Source organism: Diplodia seriata, assembly GCF_021436955.1.
Source record: "Diplodia seriata strain FDS-637 chromosome Unknown scaffold_2, whole genome shotgun sequence".
Lineage (NCBI taxonomy): Eukaryota > Fungi > Ascomycota > Dothideomycetes > Botryosphaeriales > Botryosphaeriaceae > Diplodia > Diplodia seriata.
The window spans coordinates 2,581,938-2,599,895 of NW_027117309.1; the positions used below are offsets into that span (position 1 = coordinate 2,581,938).

Consider the following 17,958-nt stretch of genomic DNA (forward strand, 5'->3'; position numbering starts at 1 on the left):
CGCCGTCTCCCTTCCCCCTCCCCTCCCCGACTACTGGTTCGCCTCCACAACCCCCCTTGTCACCGCGCACATCCACGGCCCATGCCACCCTTTGATGCAGAGGAGCGGTGGTGGCGGCGGCGCCGGCGTACGGGTACACACCCTGCTCAAGGCAGAAGAGACGCGTCCCGTTTCAGAGGCGGTGGCATGGTGTGGCGAGCAAGGTGACGGGCGGAAAGTGGTTGGTTACGTACGAATGATGAGCGTAAAGAGATAGGTGTGTGTGTGATATCGGGGTGGGGAGATGGGGATGTTTGGAAAGAAAGAAAAAAAAAAAGGGAAGGAGGGGAGAAAATACAAATGCATCAGAATGCCATGGGTGCCAAAAGCGCAACCACCACGTTCATCACGCAGAATAATATGGCCAGCAGTCGCCGCCGTTCCTCCTCCGTTGGTAATGATGCAATGGCGTGATTGGGGGAAATGAAAATCCAGAAATCCATACATCACGAAATAGGATGGTCGGTCAGGCTTGATCGATCCGCTATGACAAAAAAGCGGGTGACATGTAGCTACAGGAAACGATGTGGGATGTCAAAGGGGAATGGCTTGGAGACGAGCGAAGGGAACGGTGTGGGGCGGTGCGTTTAGGCCAGGCGGGTGCGCGGGAAGCTTATCGATCCTTCTACCGTCGGCCGGGGGAGCGACGCGCCGCCGTCACGTCGGTGGTGGTTCGTTCGTGGTTAAAAACGTGTGGGGGCGGGGGGTGGCAGGAGTCAGTCGGGCAGGTGACGCGTGGGCGGGCTTGTTGGACTTCGGTGTGTGTGTGTGGAGCTTATGATGTAATGATACGAGTTGTAACTGGCGTTCTTTTCTTTTTTTTTTTTCACAATCATTTGGAATGGTCGCAGCAGCGAGCGCGGCTGGTGGGCGTGCCGGGTCAACTTTCTGCCCGCCATCTGTTTGAGACGGAAAGGAGGAGCGGCGGGAGTGGGATCGGGTGGGGGGAGATTGTGGAGCTGGCTGGGCTTGCCGGGACAAGGGGACCTGATTCGGGACGAGAGTGCAAGGGTCGAGGTCGACGAGTTGGAGGCGTCCGTTGGTCGGAAGGCTCGGGAGGATGCTCCGTAGCCGTCGTCCTTTGGTTGCAGCCAGGACCCTCTCTTTTTCCCACGCATGAGAGGCTGACGCGGCTGCGTGAGGCGGCACGGAGTTGGCTTCCCTCCCCTGCTCCTCAGCTTTTGCTTTTTGTTGGAAGCTTTTCGGAAGCTTGTTCCCATCTCTGGAACGGCCTGCGCTTTGGCCCTCTTTCCGACCCGAAATTACTGCTCTCGTCTCGTCTAATGCAACTCTTATGCATTGTCCGTGGTATTAACCTAAAAGCGCAACTTTCCGTCGCTGTCAAAGCTGTACACTGACTGTCCCGCAACACTGCCAACATGCCCACTGACCCGGTGAGTGGAATGCGAACGCTCTCCTCTCTCGGTATATTTGGGCAGGGAGGCGTGTTGATAGCATCATGCTTCGACGGCCAAACCTTTTGAAAAGATATGAAGAGATCAGGGAAAGAAGAAGGAAAAGGGAATGAGCAATTGATTCAGAGGCACCGCAAGCGATCTTCCCCATCGTTCAACAACTACCCTAGCAGCCACCGCCTCCGCTCCGACAAAATGCGTCATAAGAATTCCTGCAGAGGAAAAGCTAAACACACCGGCAGTCCTCTCCGGTAGTTTCCTTGGCGGGTGCGGTCAAAGACACATGTCTGGCTTGCTACGTGTGATAGGATTGCGTCTTCTTACGTCTTCCTATGCCTTCCGACGGGATGGTAGCTTTTCCCAGCGCGCGACACAAGGTACCGAGTGTGCGCGCTGGTTCTGACGTGGAAGATTGACTCGGCCTCCGTACCTGTGCACATTCTTGAGTTACCACTGCCTCGGGTACAGATGGTGTGACCGCGCCTGTTGACAACTGACTATACATACGTGCCGGTCGTCGGCAACCGCCATCAGTAACGAGGTGGCTGATGGGGCAAAGGCCGCAATACGAGCGCACCTGCTTGTTTTTTGGTTATATGACTGACTTTTATTGCCATCTTCCCGTCTGCCATCGGCCGATCAGGAATGGCTGTTCACATTTTGATATGCACCTGGTGTAATCAACGAAGGCTTCCTGAAATGTCTCTATTCGGCATGTGGCGGATGATTGAACAGCCGATATCAAATGGAAAATAAAACACCATTGAGCCCAAATACCAATTTGGGCCAATGTAGGTGTCAAATCTCGTAGTGAGATACTCAGCCATCACCAGCCTCAGCATCGCTTTCGGAATCGCCGTTGAACTCCTTCGGCTTGGTGCCCCTGCTCTTATCCCTCGCCTTCTCGACCTCCGGTCCCGTAGATGCCTTGATACCCTTGGAGCTGAGGTAGAGGAAGAAAGGCTCTTTGTAACCATCGATGTGCGCGAAGAACTGGTTGAATTGGTTGCTCTCCTCTTCCTCGCGGAATATCCTCTCGTAGATCTCCCTCTGCTTGAACTCCTCCATGGCCTGCTCGTACTTGGTGAACTCGACCTTCTCGCGCTGGAACTTATCCGCCGCCTTTGCGTTGTACGAGTCGAACACCGGCCGCTCCAGCAACAGGCCGAGACCGGGCACCTTCGGAATCGCAACGTCCACTTCGGCAAACGTCTCCGCAATACGCTCGACGGGACAACCGCAGCGGACAATCAGCGCTGCCATACCAACCATCTTCCTGATCTGATGCATCATGAAACTTTGCCCATGGACCTTGAGGCTGATCCACTCCGTGCCATTGATGATGATGGGGGTTTCAGCGGCCTTGAAGCTCTTGATCAAACGTTTGGCAGAAGGGTCCTTGAACTTCTTGTTCACCGTGTAATTGTGATAGTTCTTGGTACCGACGTAGGCATTGAGAGCATCGCGCAGGCGATCGACGCGTTTCGAGGGCACACGGTATGCCTTCTTAGCGTCCATGTAGATGCCTTTGATTTTCTTAATTGCGGCTTCTATTGCGCGCTTCTGGCTCAAAGAAAGTTTCTCGGGGTCGGTTGGGGGCATGTCGTCTTCGGCAGATGGAATCGGGGTGTCGTTGGTCGTCTGAACCGAGTCATCCCCAGCTGTTGCCGACTCAGGCTTCGTCGCATCAGTATCCATTGGCTCCGTGACCGTCGTAGGGGCTAGTTCCGGTGCTTTGGTCATCCCTGGCTCATTTATGATTATGGCCGCTTCCTCAGTCTTCTCGCTAGCATCGGTATGCATGGGATCGGGTGCGGTGTCACCTCCGACACGAACAGGCTGGGCCATGTCGGCAGCGTCTTCGGCAGCAACCTCGTTGGTCTTCTCGTTAGGAGCCTCCGGATCAGTCTCCGACTCCCAGAGGGCCTTTTCGACAAGCTCTCTAACCCAGGGCTTCAACTGTTCCAGAGCAGGCTTGATGTATTTCTCATCCACTTCGTTCCACCAGTGTGCAACCTCCTCTTGCCTGGACTCGTACTGCTCGCGATCGCCCACCTCCTCTGACAACTCGACGAGTTTCTTTCCGAGATAGCTGTTGGGGTGGGGTGGGAGTAGGGAGTAGGTAGGAATCAGGTATTCGTACCAGCGCGAGTCGACGGCCTGGTAGGCGCTGAAACTGCCAGTAGTCCGTTCGATGCCCCAAACTCTGATCTGAGGTGAGAGGTGACTGTTGATTTTCTCCACAATGTCCGGATCCTCGATGATAAGTTTCAGCGAGATGACGTTTCCAGCGGCGTGCACGCCCTTGTCGGTCCTTGCGCAGCGGACGAGGGCAGACTTCTTGGGGTCGTCGGCATTGGCTTTCGAAATGGCGCCGGCTTTGACGAAGGCGGTGAAAAGGTCGCCCTCGATAGTACGGTGGTTTGGCATGCTGTCGTCGTTTTAGAATGTAAAATTGTCCACCGCAGCGGCCGTACTCACATCTGCATGCCCTTGTAGCCACTGCCCGAGTATCCGATCATGACGACGACCTTGCGCTTGGGACGGCGCTCCTCGGCGTCGACCTCTTCTTTGGAGAAGGCCTTGGGAAGGACAGACTCGATGCCCTCGGCTTCTAAACGGCGACGCTTGGCTTTCTCGTCCTCATTGCGGGCACGCTTGTCTGGTTGGTTGCGACTTGAGATTAATTAGCTGCGACGTAGAGCGGCGGGTAACAGGGGCCGTACATATACTCTCCTCTGCCAATATCCTTTCTCTTACCGCGCGCACCATGCTGGAGATTGCCGCCCTGTTGCCATTTGCGCTTGTTGCCGCGGACGCCTTTGTCGCGCCATTGCTTTCTGTCGCCATTGCCCGACTGGGCATCGGTGGTTTCGCTATCGGCGGGTTTGGGGTCCATTGGGGGCTTCGCAGCGTCAGAGGACTGAACCGCAGGCTTCGTGGATTCCGGATCCATATTGAAGGCTGGTGGAGCATGAGGCGGGGTGGACAAGCTTCGAGCACAAAAAGTGAGGGCTGCGGCGGACAGACCAGCAGACCAGCCCGGCCGTGAATTTCGCGCAGATCCCGCCGGCTAAATCGCGGCGTTCAGGGCAAGCACAATGGAGCTCTCCATCGCCAGCTTCAGGCTGCTACTTTTGTCTGCTAGCCACAAAGCAACTTACCTAGCCCCGCTTGCTCTTCCACCTGCCGCCTGCATCGCGCATCCTCTTCCGCCCGATGCTCACCCCATCGCCCTTGCGCTGAACCAGTGGCCATGGAGATTGCCAAAGTCCTTGTCCGCACCGTCACCCGCGTCTTCTACGACACCGAGCAGATCATCGTCATTGATGCTCTGGTCAACCATGGCGCGTACGTCTCGACCCGACCCGTGTCTGCCATGTCGCGGCCACGCTGACAGATGCGCAGCATTTCCGCCGCCGACTTGTCGCTCGTCATGGACGAAGGCAAGAACCACAAGAAGGTCCAGAAGTACGCCGCCAAGCTGAGGGAGGGCGGCCTTGTCTCAGTGTACGTATCTTCGCTTCGTCTCTCGAAGCTCGCGCTCATGCAAGTGCAGCTATGTTCGTTCCGAGACGCGCGAAGGCGCCCAGAAGCCGACGAACAAGGAGTATTACTACATCGACTACCGCCGCGCCGTCGACTGCACCAAGTACCGCATTCACATGCTGGACGAGAAGATTAAGGCCATTTCGAAACCCACTCAGGAGAAGAAGGACTACGTCTGCCCGCGGTGCAACTCACAATGGACGACCATGGAGGCTCTGGACCACGTCGACATGCGCCGTGGTGGCTTTCTGTGCAAGCGCTGCGACTTTCCCCTGAAGTCGCGCAACACCACCGAAGATGCTGAGCCCGAGGCCGACGATACACCCGCAAAATTCAACAAGCAGTTCAAGCCTCTGTTGGACATTTTGCAGCAGATCGACATGTCGACCGTGCCCGCTGTCACCGGCGAGGAGGCCGTTGCCAATGCAAAGCCCGTGCCACGCGATGAGCAGATCAACCCGGCGCAGAGGACTGAAGTCATGCCTGACGAGAAGCTCCGGCCAACCGCTGTCAAGGGTCTCACAACTGGACCGGAGAAGGTCGAAATTACGATTTCCACCGAGGAGGAGAATACGGCGGCAGAGCAGGCAAGAGTTGCGGCCCACAAGGCCAAGATCGCGGCATCGAATGAGCTTCCTGTGTGGGCCACTCATTCGACCGTTGGCGGTGAGGCAGCTGCGGCTAAGGCAAATGGAGAGGCTGGAGCCGCGATGGATTCAGGCAGCGGGCTTGAGACAGCGGAGGCGAAGAGCACCAATAAGGCGGAGCTCGATGCCTACTTTGATGCACTAGAAGAGGAACAATCTAGGCTGGCGAAGGAGAAGGCGGAAGAGGTCGAAGACGAAGAAGAAGAAGAGGATGATGACGAGTTCGAGGACGTGGTGGGCACACCTGCTGCCACGACAGGCGGCGATGGAGCTCCAGAGGCGAAGAGGGTGAAACTGGACGAGTCGGCAGCTCCTACGCCTCCCATATCATCCGTTCCGGCAGTGTCATCTGCTCAACCATCGGCAGGCGAGGAGTCGGATGCAGACGAGTTCGAAGATGCTCTGTGATTGCTTTCATTTAGATGCGGAGTTATGGGGCTTGCGCAGCATTTGCAGGCGTTTGGTGGAGGAACTTTGATTTATGTGTGCGCAGATTTGCACTAGAAAAAGGGGAGGTAGCCAGAGCTTCACTTGCTCTCAGATTTGGACAATAATGCCGAAGAATCAATTGTAATGGAGCACGCGGAATGCAGTGACGTCTGCAGCTTGAAATAATTTAGCGACGCTTCCCTCGCGCACCCCACAGGCGGCCGGACCCCACCACCAAGTCGCCGGTGATCTCCCGACATCGACAGCTACTGCATCACCGACTTCGACGCTGCCCATGGCCGCCCGCTGAACCTCCGTCAAACCCTCACTCGCCCCTCCCCCAACAATGGCCGCCAGCACCGGCAACTCGCTTGCCGCCCTGCTGTCCCAAACACATCTCGACGACCACGACGAAATCCTCAAAGCCGCCAACGCCCAGCTCGCCAAGTCGAAAAGCGACGTCGACGCCCAGCACGTTCGCGCTGTTGCCCTGCTCAAGCTCGACCGCTTCGACGATGCCCTGCGCCAGATTGAGCAAGGCGGCGATGCGCTGAAGAAGAGGGTGCCATTGGAGCATGCGTACGCGCTGTATAAGACGGGCAAGCTCGCCGACGCCGAGCAGGTTGCCGCCAGTGCCGCCACCAGCAACGGCGGACGCGGCGCACAGCACGTGCTCGCGCAGGCGACGTACCGCGGCGAGAACTTTGCGCGCGCGGCCGACGTGTACAAGGAGCTGGCGACACGGCCGCAGGACGGCGAGGGCTTCGAGCACTACAACGACCTGCGCATCAACCGCCTCGCCGTTGACGCGCAGCTGCAGTGGCAGCCCAGCCATGGCAAGCTTGCGGAGAAGTGGAGCAGCGGCAAGGTTGGCCGGGAAGACCTGGAGGCGTTCGAGACGGCGTACAACGCGGCGTGTAGCAGCATCGCGTGCGGAGAGTTCGGGCAGGGCGAAATGCTGCTGAAGCGCGCCAAGGACCTGTGTCTGGCGTCCGAGGACCTGACGGAGGAGGACAAGAAGGCTGAGATCATGCCCATCCTCATCCAGCAGATCTACGTGCTGCACAAGCTGCGCAAATTCGACGAGGCGGCGAAGCTTGCGGACGAAGTCTCATTACAGGAGTATGGTCAGTGTAGACTCAGTGCGGGACTGTTTTCGCTGATTGATTTGAAAGTATCCCAGACCCCTCGACGAAACACATCGCCCGCGTCAACGGCATGGTCAGGGCCACCGAGGACACCAATCCTTACCTGAGCTCGCGCAGCATGCAACAGTCGGCGGATCTTCCGGTCAGCGACAAGCCGTTTGCCTTTCAATCCAACATCCTCGACCACAATACCTACGTCATGGACCTTTCGTCCAACAAGCACAAGGGTGTTGCCAGTACCACTCTAAACAAGATTGCCGCCGACCCCGTCGCCTCAACCCACCCGATTACCGCAAGCCTCTCCGTGGTGAACGCTGCGGCGCACGCCAAGGGCGCACGCGGCAGGGCTGGGATCAAGGAGCTTCTCCCGCTCATCAACAAGCGTCCTCACGATGTCGGCCTGGCCCTCACCATTGTACAAATCTACGTCAACGAGGGTAACTACGGCGCGGCAACGCCTCTTCTCGAGAACTTCCTGGTCCGCCTCGAAAACAGCGGCAACCCGGACGTCCTCCCCACCCGCTTCGCGCCTGGTGTCGTCGGTACCCTCGCCGCCCTTTACGCGCACGCCGGCCGCCGCGGCTCCGTCCGCCAGGAGCTCACCAAGGCCGCAAACTATTGGTTGAGTAACTCCTCACCCGCAACCCCTCCTCCAGCCTCGCTCCTCCATGCGGCCGGCGCCGCCCTCCTCGAGTCGTCGCAGCCCGCCGACCTCGAGCAGGCCGGCAAGATTTTCTCCGCACTTCTCGCGGCTGACTCGTCCAACCGCGGCGCCGCCGCCGGCCTGGTCGCCGCGTACGCGTCAACGCACCCCGACAAGATCGAGGCGGCACAGCTCGACGCCCTGACGCCCGTGGCGCGCCTCATCTCCGACGTCGACGTCGACGCGCTCGAGAGTGCGGGCGTGGCGACCACGGTTGCGCCATCCCAACCGCCGGCCAGCGCGAAGAGAGCCGCGCCGAAGGACAAGCCGGACGAGAGGAAGAACAAGAAGATGCGCAAGAGCAGGATGCCCAAGAAGGACTTCGACCCGAACAAGAAGGTCGATGCCGAGAGGTGGCTGCCGATGCGCGACCGCAGCTACTACAAGCCCAAGGGCCGCAAGGGCAAGTTGAGGCAGGCGGGCTTGACGCAGGGTGGCGTTGTGGCGGATGAGAAGCCTCAGCAGCAGCAGCAGCAGCAGCAGGCTAGCGGAGGCGGCGGCGGCGCTAATAAAAAGAAGAAGAAGGGGAAGCGGTGAGGGAAGGGAATGCGTTGAAGTGTTTGAAGGAGGACGTTACCCAGCCGTATGAGTGATGGAGAAATGATGTTCCGACCGAAGGCGGAATTGGTGGAGAGACAGTAGTAAGTAGTTCAGGGGGAAGTAGTGTGAGACATATGACTCTATAAGAAAAACCTACCTTTCGGGGGCAAAGATGGAAGGAGAAAATGGAAAACTATTAGCAGCCGTAAGCCGTTTTCCAACAGTGCCGGTTGCATGGTCTTGCTTATTTACCGCTTACCACTTTCAGAGCACGACGGTTACCATTAAGCAACGTGAATTGGAGGCTTGATTAAGAGTAGAAGAGTTTCTTAATTACAAGAAACCTTAAGAGAGAAGTTGTCTATTCCTCGTCCTCATTCTAGTTTCTATAAGTTGAGTAGACACAGCTCCTCCCCATCATCATCATCGGCGATGTGGGGAGAAATTAGAATGGTGGTGTTAGCTTATCAGGTATGATTAGTAAGTTACAAACTACGTAGGTTGTGGAATCCTACGTTCGGATGTGTTTGTGCACAGTTTGTATTCATGTCAATTCTTAGGCCTCTTATACGTGGATGTAATTTGTTTGGTGCCCATCTATGAACGCCTTTGGCTCTACCTCGCTTCACTGACACTTAATGCCAGAACTTCAACGGCAGCGCCCGCGTCTTCGCCCAACCCGCATCCAACGCTTCCACAACATCTTCCGGCAGCGGCCCCTGCTCCAGCGCCGCCAGGTTATCCTCCATTTGCTGCGGGCCGCTCGCGCCCACAATAACGGCATCGCCCAGCTCCTTCTTCAGCGCCGAATGGTGGGCCAACCACCTCAACGCGCACTGCACCTCGGTGATGCCATGCTTCTTCGCCACCGGGCGCAGGCCCTCCAGCGCCTCCCACATGGGGTCGTTCCAGTAGCGGCCGTGGAACAGCTTGCCCTGCCACCTCTTGGGGTCGAAGCGCTCGCCTTCGGCAAACTCCTTCTGGTCGCGGTGGTAGCGCGACGTCAGGAAGCCGCCGGCGAGCGGGTTGAAGACGTACAGGGCGATGCCGTAGCGGCGCAGGCACGGCACCAGCTCCTCCTCGACCTTGCGGTGGAAGGCGTTGTACAGCCCCTGGTACACGGTGGGCTGGATCCACCCGTTCGCGCGGCAGATCTCGCACATCTGCGCCACCTCCCACGCCTGGTAGTTGGAGATGCCCAGCCTGGCGAAGTAACCTTCCTGGTGCAGCTTGTTGACCTCGCGCAGCGTGTCCTCGAACGGCACGCTGCGGTCCGGCCCGTGCAAGTACCACATGTCGAGCTTGTCGGTCTTCAGCGCCGACAGGCTGTCGAGCAGGCCGCGGCGCAGGTCCGCGGGCGTGTGCGAGTACTCGTCGGGGGACATGCCCTTGCCCTTGTTGGGGTACAGCTTGGTCGCCATGACGATGCCGCGGTCCTGCCACGACGGCGTGAGCGAGCCGAGGTAGGATTCGGAGCTGCCTTGGCCGTAGACGCGCGCGCTGTCGACCTCGGCGTGGCCGTGCGTGATGAGGATGTCGAGGAGGGCCCCCGTGCCTTCGAGCGTGTGGACGCGCGTCATCTCGATGCCTGGCGGAGCGTGTGAGTTGCTGTCCTGGTTTTTTTTTTTTTTTCGGTGGTTGGCGACGTACCTGGCTTGCCGATCGTCATGGCGCCGAAGACGGCTTTCATGGCGGGCTTTCCTGCGCTCATTTTGACTTGTTTGAGTGAAAGCGAGAGGAAGAATGGGAATGTATTTCCTTGGCTCTACGAAAGGGAGACGGGGAGCTTTAAATATCGCGAGAAGGACAGACTTGCATGCATCTCTGCGCGGACACTCGGGTCTTAAACCCTTTATCACCGGGGTGAAGGTTTAAGCCTGTGGTATCGGGGTTAAGAAGGATGAAAGTTGTACGAGTATGGTACTTGTGGAGGTCCGATTACCCGTTTTGGCAAGACTGATTTGACCGAAGATCTGCCTCGGCCGACCAAAGTCTTCAACACCGACGAGGCCTAGGGAATTCCTGTCTTTGGAAGTGAATAAGAGGTTCAGAGGACATGTCTGAAGGTAACAGTCTGTTCTTGGACATGTTTGATACTCAATTCATCATGGTTGTCCGTGTTCGTGGTTGCTCTCTTCAGGCCTATGCGAATGAGATAGCTGTGTGGATGAAACAGAGACAAGCTTTAGCTTCTGTAGAAACAAGCTTCAGCGCAAACGCAAACGCACGCAAGAAAAAGGGTCCAAAGGTTCGACCGGTGCGGGTGCATCCCACCTTCGTTATCGATAGGGTAGGGCTGATGGCTGATCCACGAGTCGCAACTGACGTCACCCCATGGCAAGCTCCAAGGGGCCCAGCCCAGCTCGCAACAATCCTGGCAGCCGTGCAGAAAAATGTCCTAGGATCGGGCGCGAGCTGAACTGCTCGGGCCTGAATGCCCCAGGCACCCCGTCCGTCTCTCCCTCTCTCCCCCCCTCATCTCCAACATCCACTCATTCGTTTTTTTTTTCGCATGGTCCTTCCCGGCGACGGCCCATTTTCGCTCGGTCTCGACTCTCGCTCCTACCGATACGAGCCCGCCCGCCCCCCGTTCCGACCGACGCTAAGATCCGCGTCGTTTGCCAATCGCTGCTTGACAACGGTCGTCGTATCGTATCGTAGATCTGATCAACCCACCCACAACCCACCCAATCGATTGGATCGCCCATCATGGCCATCTGCTACCGCCTCTTCATCACCATCGTCAACATCTTCTTCCCCCCACTCGCCGTCATCTTCCTGACCGGCTTCGGGATGGACACGTTAATAAATGCGTGAGTACAACCCCCCAAATCCTTCCACGAAAAAGAAAAAAAAAGTGTACCCACCCAGCCCCCACAACATCGCCCTCCCTCCCCCCGGCGGGAAACAACCATTGACCCCGGGAAAAACTAAAACAACAAACAGTCTCCTTTTCCTCGCCGCCATCATCCCCTCGCACGTCCACGCCTTCTACCTCAGCTGCGTCTACTTCGCGCGCCGCCGCCGCGTGCGCAAGGGCCGCAGCCCCGGCGGGCCCAAGCCGCTCATCTACTCGGAAAACGTCCTGTACGGCGGCGCCCGCTGGGACGAGGTGCAGGAGCTCAACCGACGCGAACAGCATCCGTCGTCTTCTTACGGCCACAAGAAAGCACCGTGTACGCCGAGTGGCGCCTACGTCGTCGACGACGTCGAGGCGAGGAGTATTGGTGGAGGAGGAGGGGGGACGAGGAGTTTGGGCGGAGGGGGGAGGAGGGGGCCGTATGGGGGCAGTGGGAGTCTGGGGAGTAGGACTGGTGGTGGTGGTGGGGTGGAAGCGGCGGGGGGTTACGCGGGGTTGAGGTATGGGTTGGGCGATGCGGATGCGGCGGGGTGGAATGCGAGCAATGGTATGGTCGTGGGGCAGGGGTATGGGCCGGGCGGCCCGACGGATACGTACAGGGGGGATGTGAGGAGAGTGCGGTCCGCGTATTGACGGAAGAGAGAGGAGGAGGAGGAGTATATCTGGTGGGGGACTGCGGAACAATAGGGGTCCGGTTGGATGGTAGGTTGGTGGTGGTCACTTGTATTGGTGGATTACCTGTGCTGAGTGCGTGTTTGGTTGCGTAACCTTTTGCCAGAGACAACCTTAGCGTGGCGTTTTTCTGGAGTTTTTTTCTCTTTTCCTTTCCGATTGGGAAGCGATGCATACAACTTTGCTTGGATATGGACCGCTGAGATACATACTCACATACTTGTAATCAATGGGGCGAAAAGTATTTCGAATCACTCATTTTCATTCTTATGAGAGGTCATGGTCGTTATAGCAACAAGGCTCAGCACCAGAACTCTCCCCTCTAGGTCATCGACCGGAGTGTACAGTTTGACAGCCACCAGAATCAAGAGAAGTCAATATCCGAACTTGCAATTTCGTTGTCATTCCACATTAAATCAATCATCCGCCTTGTCTTTCTCTCAATCCCGAAAACCTCACACATCCTCGACACCATCATCAGCATCGACTTTCCCCCCAAATCACGCCCCGCCAAACGACGACTTCCTTCTCTCCTGTTCCTCCGCATCAAACGTCGCCTCCCGCATGAACGGGCTCCTCCGCCTAATCTCCTCGCCCTTCAACAGCAGCAGCACGGGCGCCACGCTCAACGCCAACCCAACGAACCCCAGCAAGCTGCCCGCCCACTGGAAGCCCAAATTGTTGAACAGGCTCTGGCTGGCGAGCGGCAGGAAGGCGCCGAAGGTGTTGCGGCCCAGGCTGGCGGCGCTGAGGGCCGAGGCCGCGTACTTTTCGTACGCGTCGGCGAGGTAGTTGACGACGGCTAGGTAAATGCTGTAGATGCCTAGCCCGACGACGACGATGCCGATGGTCGGGACAATCCAGTGCACCGCGGGCTGTGACGCCCACCCGTACCAGAACAGCCCCGCCGTGAAGAGGAGCGAGCCCGGCACCGACGAGTAGAGGCGCGCCTCGGGGATGGGCAGCCCCGGTTGGTGCTTGTTGCGCTTGGCGGAGCGGAGGTAGAGCATGTCCTGGAGGGGGTTGATAACGGTGCCGATGACGGCGCCGACGGACTGATTTGGTGAAGTGTTAGTTTGGTTTCTGTTCTTCTGTCTCCAAGGAGGGAGGGAAGGGAGGTGTGAGGAAAACTTACCAAAGCGAGTTGGATGAGGCCGGTCGACATGACGCCGAAACCGTAGTTGGTCTGGAATGTCTGGACGATGGACGACTGGAAGAGGAACAGGATCCCCCAGGCGAACGAGATCCAGAGGGTGAATGAAAACACCACCCACTCCGTCGCCAGCATCTTGACGGGTCGTGTGAACGAGATCTTGAGCGACGTCATGACATCCGTCTTCTCGAGCTCAGCCTTGGCGTAGGCGTTCGGACGACCGCCAGACTTGCGCAGCTTCTTGGCGCGCCGGGCGAGGATGACATCGGCGCGCGTCTCGTTGAGGATGAACCAGAAGAGCGGGAGGCAGCCGCCGTCGAAGATGAGTTGGATGTAGTAGATCCAGCGCCAGTACATGTTGGCGGCGATGGCGGAGCCGATGAAGGGCCCCAGCGCGATGCCGACGACGGAGGTGAGGCCGAAGATGGACATGGGCAGGCTGCGGTCGCGGTCGCCCCTCCAGATGTCGGTGATGGTGCCGCCAACGATGTTAATCGAGACGGAGCTGAAGCCGCCGTCGAAGAAGCGCGTGACGATGAGCGTGGCGAAGTTCTTTGCAACGGCCGAGGGAACCATCCAGATCAGGAACATGATGTACGACCCCTGCAAAAGTCTGTATGAGAAAGGGTCGGTCTTCAGGGGGTGTAGAGTTACGCACAAAGTATCCTGGCATACGGCCGATCTGCTCTGTGGGAGGAACGAATAGAAGCGGCATCAGTGCAGCGCCCACGTTCCATGATGTTGTAGCCCAGAAAAGATGCGGGAAACTATCTTGGCTGATGTTGAACCTCGTTTCCATCTGCTCGTTGCCTCCGCCATATGCTCCTGCAGGCAGGCCTGTGAGGATGGAACTGTTTTAATTAGCTCCTCGGACAAGGCCATAGCGGGATGAAGGTAAGCTCACATGAAGCATGTCGTGATGGTGAGTAGCCACTTTCGCTTCTTTGACCAGTTGAAACTGTTGGAGTCAGTGTCTGATGGCTGCCCCACGGGGATATTGAGGTGACCTACGGGTTCTCGGGGTCGTCCGGCCCGTCCCAATCCACAAGTTCGGCGTCAGATTCTTTTTGTCGTGACTCTGCAGCAGATGAATGTTCACGTTCAAGTTTTTCCTTGTCCTGGACGTGGGGGACTTCCTCGGGAGTCTCCAAATGCAAAGAGCCGTTTCGATTCGCCATGACGAGCGGTTTTTTCAGCGTGCAAAGGCCGTCGTAGACGAGGGAATCAAAGGGAAAGACGGGTGAGCAATGGAAGGAAGCAGGTGGTCAAGAGAAAGGTTTAGTAGCCCCAAAGATACCCATATCTCCAGAGACGGCACTTGGAAAACCTGTGGAGTCGCCGGAATGGCTATGCTTGAATGACGTCCGTGGATTGGCAAGGCGAGAAAACATTGCATCATCCCGCCCGCCGCCGGGACCCGTTTCAGAAACAGCTTGTAGAACAAGACCTCTATGCATAAGCAGCTGCTTGCGATTGGCAAGAAGATACGGTGAGTATGTCTCCATGTTCCATTTTTGCTACACGTCCAGTTTTCCCCTTTCGTCGTGCATGTGGTCGTCGTGATATTGTGAGATTCTCTGGTGAGGTAGTGGAGCGAAAAGTTTGGGTCCACAGTCGGAGATTGACATCAGCATCGTGGAGCCCGGCAGTGAAGATCAGCGCCACTACCGGTGCGGTTATCTCGGCCCGGCGTTCTGCAGATGTTAATCCGCAGCCCTGTGGCCGTTGCGGCGGAGATAAACGGATTTTTATCGCTCAACATCCACTTCTGCATGTCGGAGAATCAAGCTTGAGGCCCTGCACGTGGCATCAACTGCCATCTTTCTCGACAACACTCGGGAGAATGCATTGATCATCGCGGGAGTTGCTCCGTCCTCCTCTTAACTTTCTCCGTTGGGGATTAGTTAAGCCGCAAAGCTGACGTCGCCGTCCATCCGAGTAAGTGGGGACAGACCTCATACCTGAAATGATGTAGCTGTTGCCTAGCATGGTGCTGCCGCGAGGACCTTCCTTCACTGGGCCCTGGTGTGATCCCCCAAACCGGTCAGTCTACCCCATGGCATCCTCGCAATCATCCCCAAGCCAGCGACTCCGGTCATCTCCACCTTCACGGGTACCCTGCGTGGAGTTTTTGCTTTGACGTATCGATACGTTATCGATAGCGGAGGACTTTGATATACGTCCGAGGAGCCTTGTTCGAGACTTGACGATGACATGTTGCCCGGAAGTGTTGACATGAATTCCGCAGAGTTTGAAGCTTCAAATTTTGCATCGAATACCTTATGGTGGATTGACGAGATGGCAGAATCACTAGCCTCTACCTTCAGCAACTGTCGCGTTCGATTTTCTTTTCAGGCATCATGTTCCAGCTCTCCGACCAGACATGATTGAAGAAAAGATAGCTGAGTCGCGTGTCGACCTCAGCGCTAAGACTGTTAAGGTTGTCTATAGAAAAATGTTAGAGCTTTTAATTCCTGCGATACGAGCACAAAAGCGACAATTAAATAAAGCCGACTGTATGTGTTGTGTTGATTTGGGGCCACTGTAGCATTATGCGGCGACTTCCACCCGGGATCTCCACGGCCATGGCAGACAGCGGTAGCACACGGGAACGGGTGTTTCGTGACGATTAAAACCATTAGATGTGGTCTGTTCGCTTAATTTTGCAACAAGTCGAGGTATTCGAAGCTCTTGTCCGGATGCTTTTCTCAAAATACTCGTTGTGCATCCATGTCCAGATGGACGCTTCAACCGCCGGTCGGCTGTAAGTTACAAAGGATTGATTCTGCGCGATCATCTTTTACGAAGGACTGCACTCGACTTGTGTATGAAGCGAGCATTTCTGTCTTCCGGAATTGGTTGTGAAGGATTAAATCAAACCTTTTGCAATCCACGTCTTCGTTGCAACCCTTGGCGAACCCCTTGAAAACCGTCGGCTCTTCGATGTGAAAATCTTGAGCACCAATCCATCCAGTGCAAAGGCGACATGGGGACATCAGTAACATGGTGGTCGGAAGACATGGCCATCTTCTCGGAGGCGGACGGAAACGGGGCCAGAGGCAAGGTCGGAAGGGAGAGTTTGCGAGCTGCGCCGAAGAGCGGAATGTCAAGTTGGTGCTCAAACATCTGAAGCGGCACCGCAGAGAAGGCTAGGCCGCAGTTGACGTCAGTGGGCCTGACTATGGTTTCGCATTCTCCCTCTCTCACACATTCTCTCTGCCGGCCCCCAATTATCGTCGGAAGTCAGAGGCAAACTAGGGACACTGTGGCAGCCGGAGGAGAAAGACAGTCCCGGCTTGCACTCGTCGTGCGAAAACACAGTTCCGAACGACGGCGTCCGAAGAAAAAAATCACGTCGTGATCAGATCATGTTGTTTCGACGCAGGATCGGGTCCGCTTCTGGCCGACGCGACTCGCCGGTACCGCTCGCCGGTACCGCTTGCGCCGCCGGTTCTTTGCCGCACGACGGCTCCGTTTCACTGTTCCTGCTCTTCCGCAGCGGCTCTCGTTCCGCTGGACGGCTTCGCTCGGGTTCTGCTTTCCTCCGGTGCGGTTGCGCTTCCTGTCAGGCCATGGCACCACCACGGAAGCGGCGCCAACCAACCACAGCGCCGCCCGCCCGGCTGCTCCGCAAACCTGCAAAAGTATTTCCCGATCTCTCACACCACATCTCGCGACCTTCACGCGAGACGCGACTACGGTTCGGCCCGCCAGCACATCGGCGGGCCCCGGCTGACGCCGCACACCGCGCAGAGCCGCACCTTGCCTTCCGCGCTTCTCTTTCCGCACCTCTCTTTCCGCACTCGAATTCGCCCCTTTTCCTCGGCCAGAGACGGGAGGAAAAGCTCAATCCCGCGCTCGCGTTCCGTGTTTCCGCGCTGCTCGGCTTTTGCCCCCGATGCCAATGCCGTCCCCACGTTCCGGCGCGCTTTTTGCCCGCGGGAGGCATTCATTCCGTAGGCTGATTGTGCGAGCAAGTGTGGCTCATTGCCGTTTGTAGTCGACCAGACGCGCCGCTCCTTGCCTTGGCCGCCCTTGTTCCGAAGAGGGAATATTCTTCCGCAGCCTTTTCTTTTGTGTCTCCCCAGGCAGGCGGCGAGGGCAAGGCAAGTGGGGACGGAGTGGAAGTGTCTTTTACTCTGCTTCGGGAAATGTTTTTGATGCGACGTTCGAAGTTGTCTCCGTAACGTTTTGATGAAACCACCGTGGCATGAGCGAGGCTTGCATTCTTCCGGCTGCTCCCCACGGCTGTTTCGCTGGGCGGAATCGGGCAGATGGGGGGGAATGGCGTTCCCGAACTGCCGCGGTCGAAATCCCGCGGTCAACCGACTACGTTCGACGTTGTTGGAGCTCGCCGAGGGCGGGCGCCGCTGGCCGCTCGCTTGTTCGGGGCGTGTGCAGGCGTCGGCGCTTCGTGATAGGCGAGGCTGGTGGCCCAAAGTCGAACGTCTGCTCGGGAGTGGACATCGCTCGCGGCACCGAGGTGGTCAGAGGTTGGGGCCGTGGTGCTTGCCGGCGCGCGCTCTCTCTCCACATCATACGTGCTCTCGGATAAGCACGGGTGTGCCGTGCGGGGTGTTGAGGGGACTCCGTACTTCCTCTGAGTGCGGAATTGTGTAGGTTCGTTGGTGCTGGCTGCCTGTCCCGCTCACGATGCGGAAGGAACGACCCTCCTCCACAGACCTTTCTCGTCGCCCTTCAGCAATGCACACCTAAAGGCACGGCACATCTCGCCGTCGCCATCACTGAACAAGTTCGTCGACGATCGCAGTAGCGCTTTTGTTTCTTCGTCGCGCAAAACCC

General features: G+C 57.3%; 5 protein-coding genes across 5 annotated transcripts; 2 read left to right on the top strand and 3 right to left on the bottom strand.

The window, feature by feature from the left end:
- Positions 1-2,273: 2,273 nt before the first annotated feature.
- On the bottom strand, positions 2,274-4,410 carry PUS1 (tRNA pseudouridine synthase 1; the record flags this gene model as incomplete). Its single annotated transcript, XM_066773618.1, has 3 exons — positions 2,274-3,885; positions 3,936-4,130; positions 4,181-4,410. The coding sequence occupies 3 exons, from the start codon at positions 4,408-4,410 to the stop codon at positions 2,274-2,276; spliced, it is 2,037 nt and encodes a 678-aa protein (XP_066636185.1).
- A 300-nt stretch (positions 4,411-4,710) lies between these two features.
- SLS55_002134 (uncharacterized protein) lies at positions 4,711-6,058 on the top strand (the record flags this gene model as incomplete). The annotated part of the gene is made up of 3 exons (XM_066773619.1): positions 4,711-4,805; positions 4,863-4,964; positions 5,014-6,058. 3 exons carry the CDS (start codon positions 4,711-4,713, stop codon positions 6,056-6,058), a joined length of 1,242 nt encoding a protein of 413 aa, XP_066636186.1.
- A 367-nt stretch (positions 6,059-6,425) lies between these two features.
- Positions 6,426-8,467, top strand: srp72 (Signal recognition particle subunit SRP72; the record flags this gene model as incomplete). The annotated part of the gene is made up of 2 exons (XM_066773620.1): positions 6,426-7,206; positions 7,263-8,467. 2 exons carry the CDS (start codon positions 6,426-6,428, stop codon positions 8,465-8,467), a joined length of 1,986 nt encoding a protein of 661 aa, XP_066636187.1.
- Positions 8,468-9,105: 638 nt separating this feature from the next.
- On the bottom strand, positions 9,106-10,181 carry SLS55_002136 (uncharacterized protein; the record flags this gene model as incomplete). The annotated part of the gene is made up of 2 exons (XM_066773621.1): positions 9,106-10,058; positions 10,121-10,181. 2 exons carry the CDS (start codon positions 10,179-10,181, stop codon positions 9,106-9,108), a joined length of 1,014 nt encoding a protein of 337 aa, XP_066636188.1.
- A 2,321-nt stretch (positions 10,182-12,502) lies between these two features.
- Positions 12,503-14,333, bottom strand: SLS55_002137 (uncharacterized protein; the record flags this gene model as incomplete). The annotated part of the gene is made up of 5 exons (XM_066773622.1): positions 12,503-13,057; positions 13,138-13,758; positions 13,814-14,006; positions 14,060-14,113; positions 14,167-14,333. 5 exons carry the CDS (start codon positions 14,331-14,333, stop codon positions 12,503-12,505), a joined length of 1,590 nt encoding a protein of 529 aa, XP_066636189.1.
- Between the last annotated feature and the right edge of the window lie 3,625 nt (positions 14,334-17,958).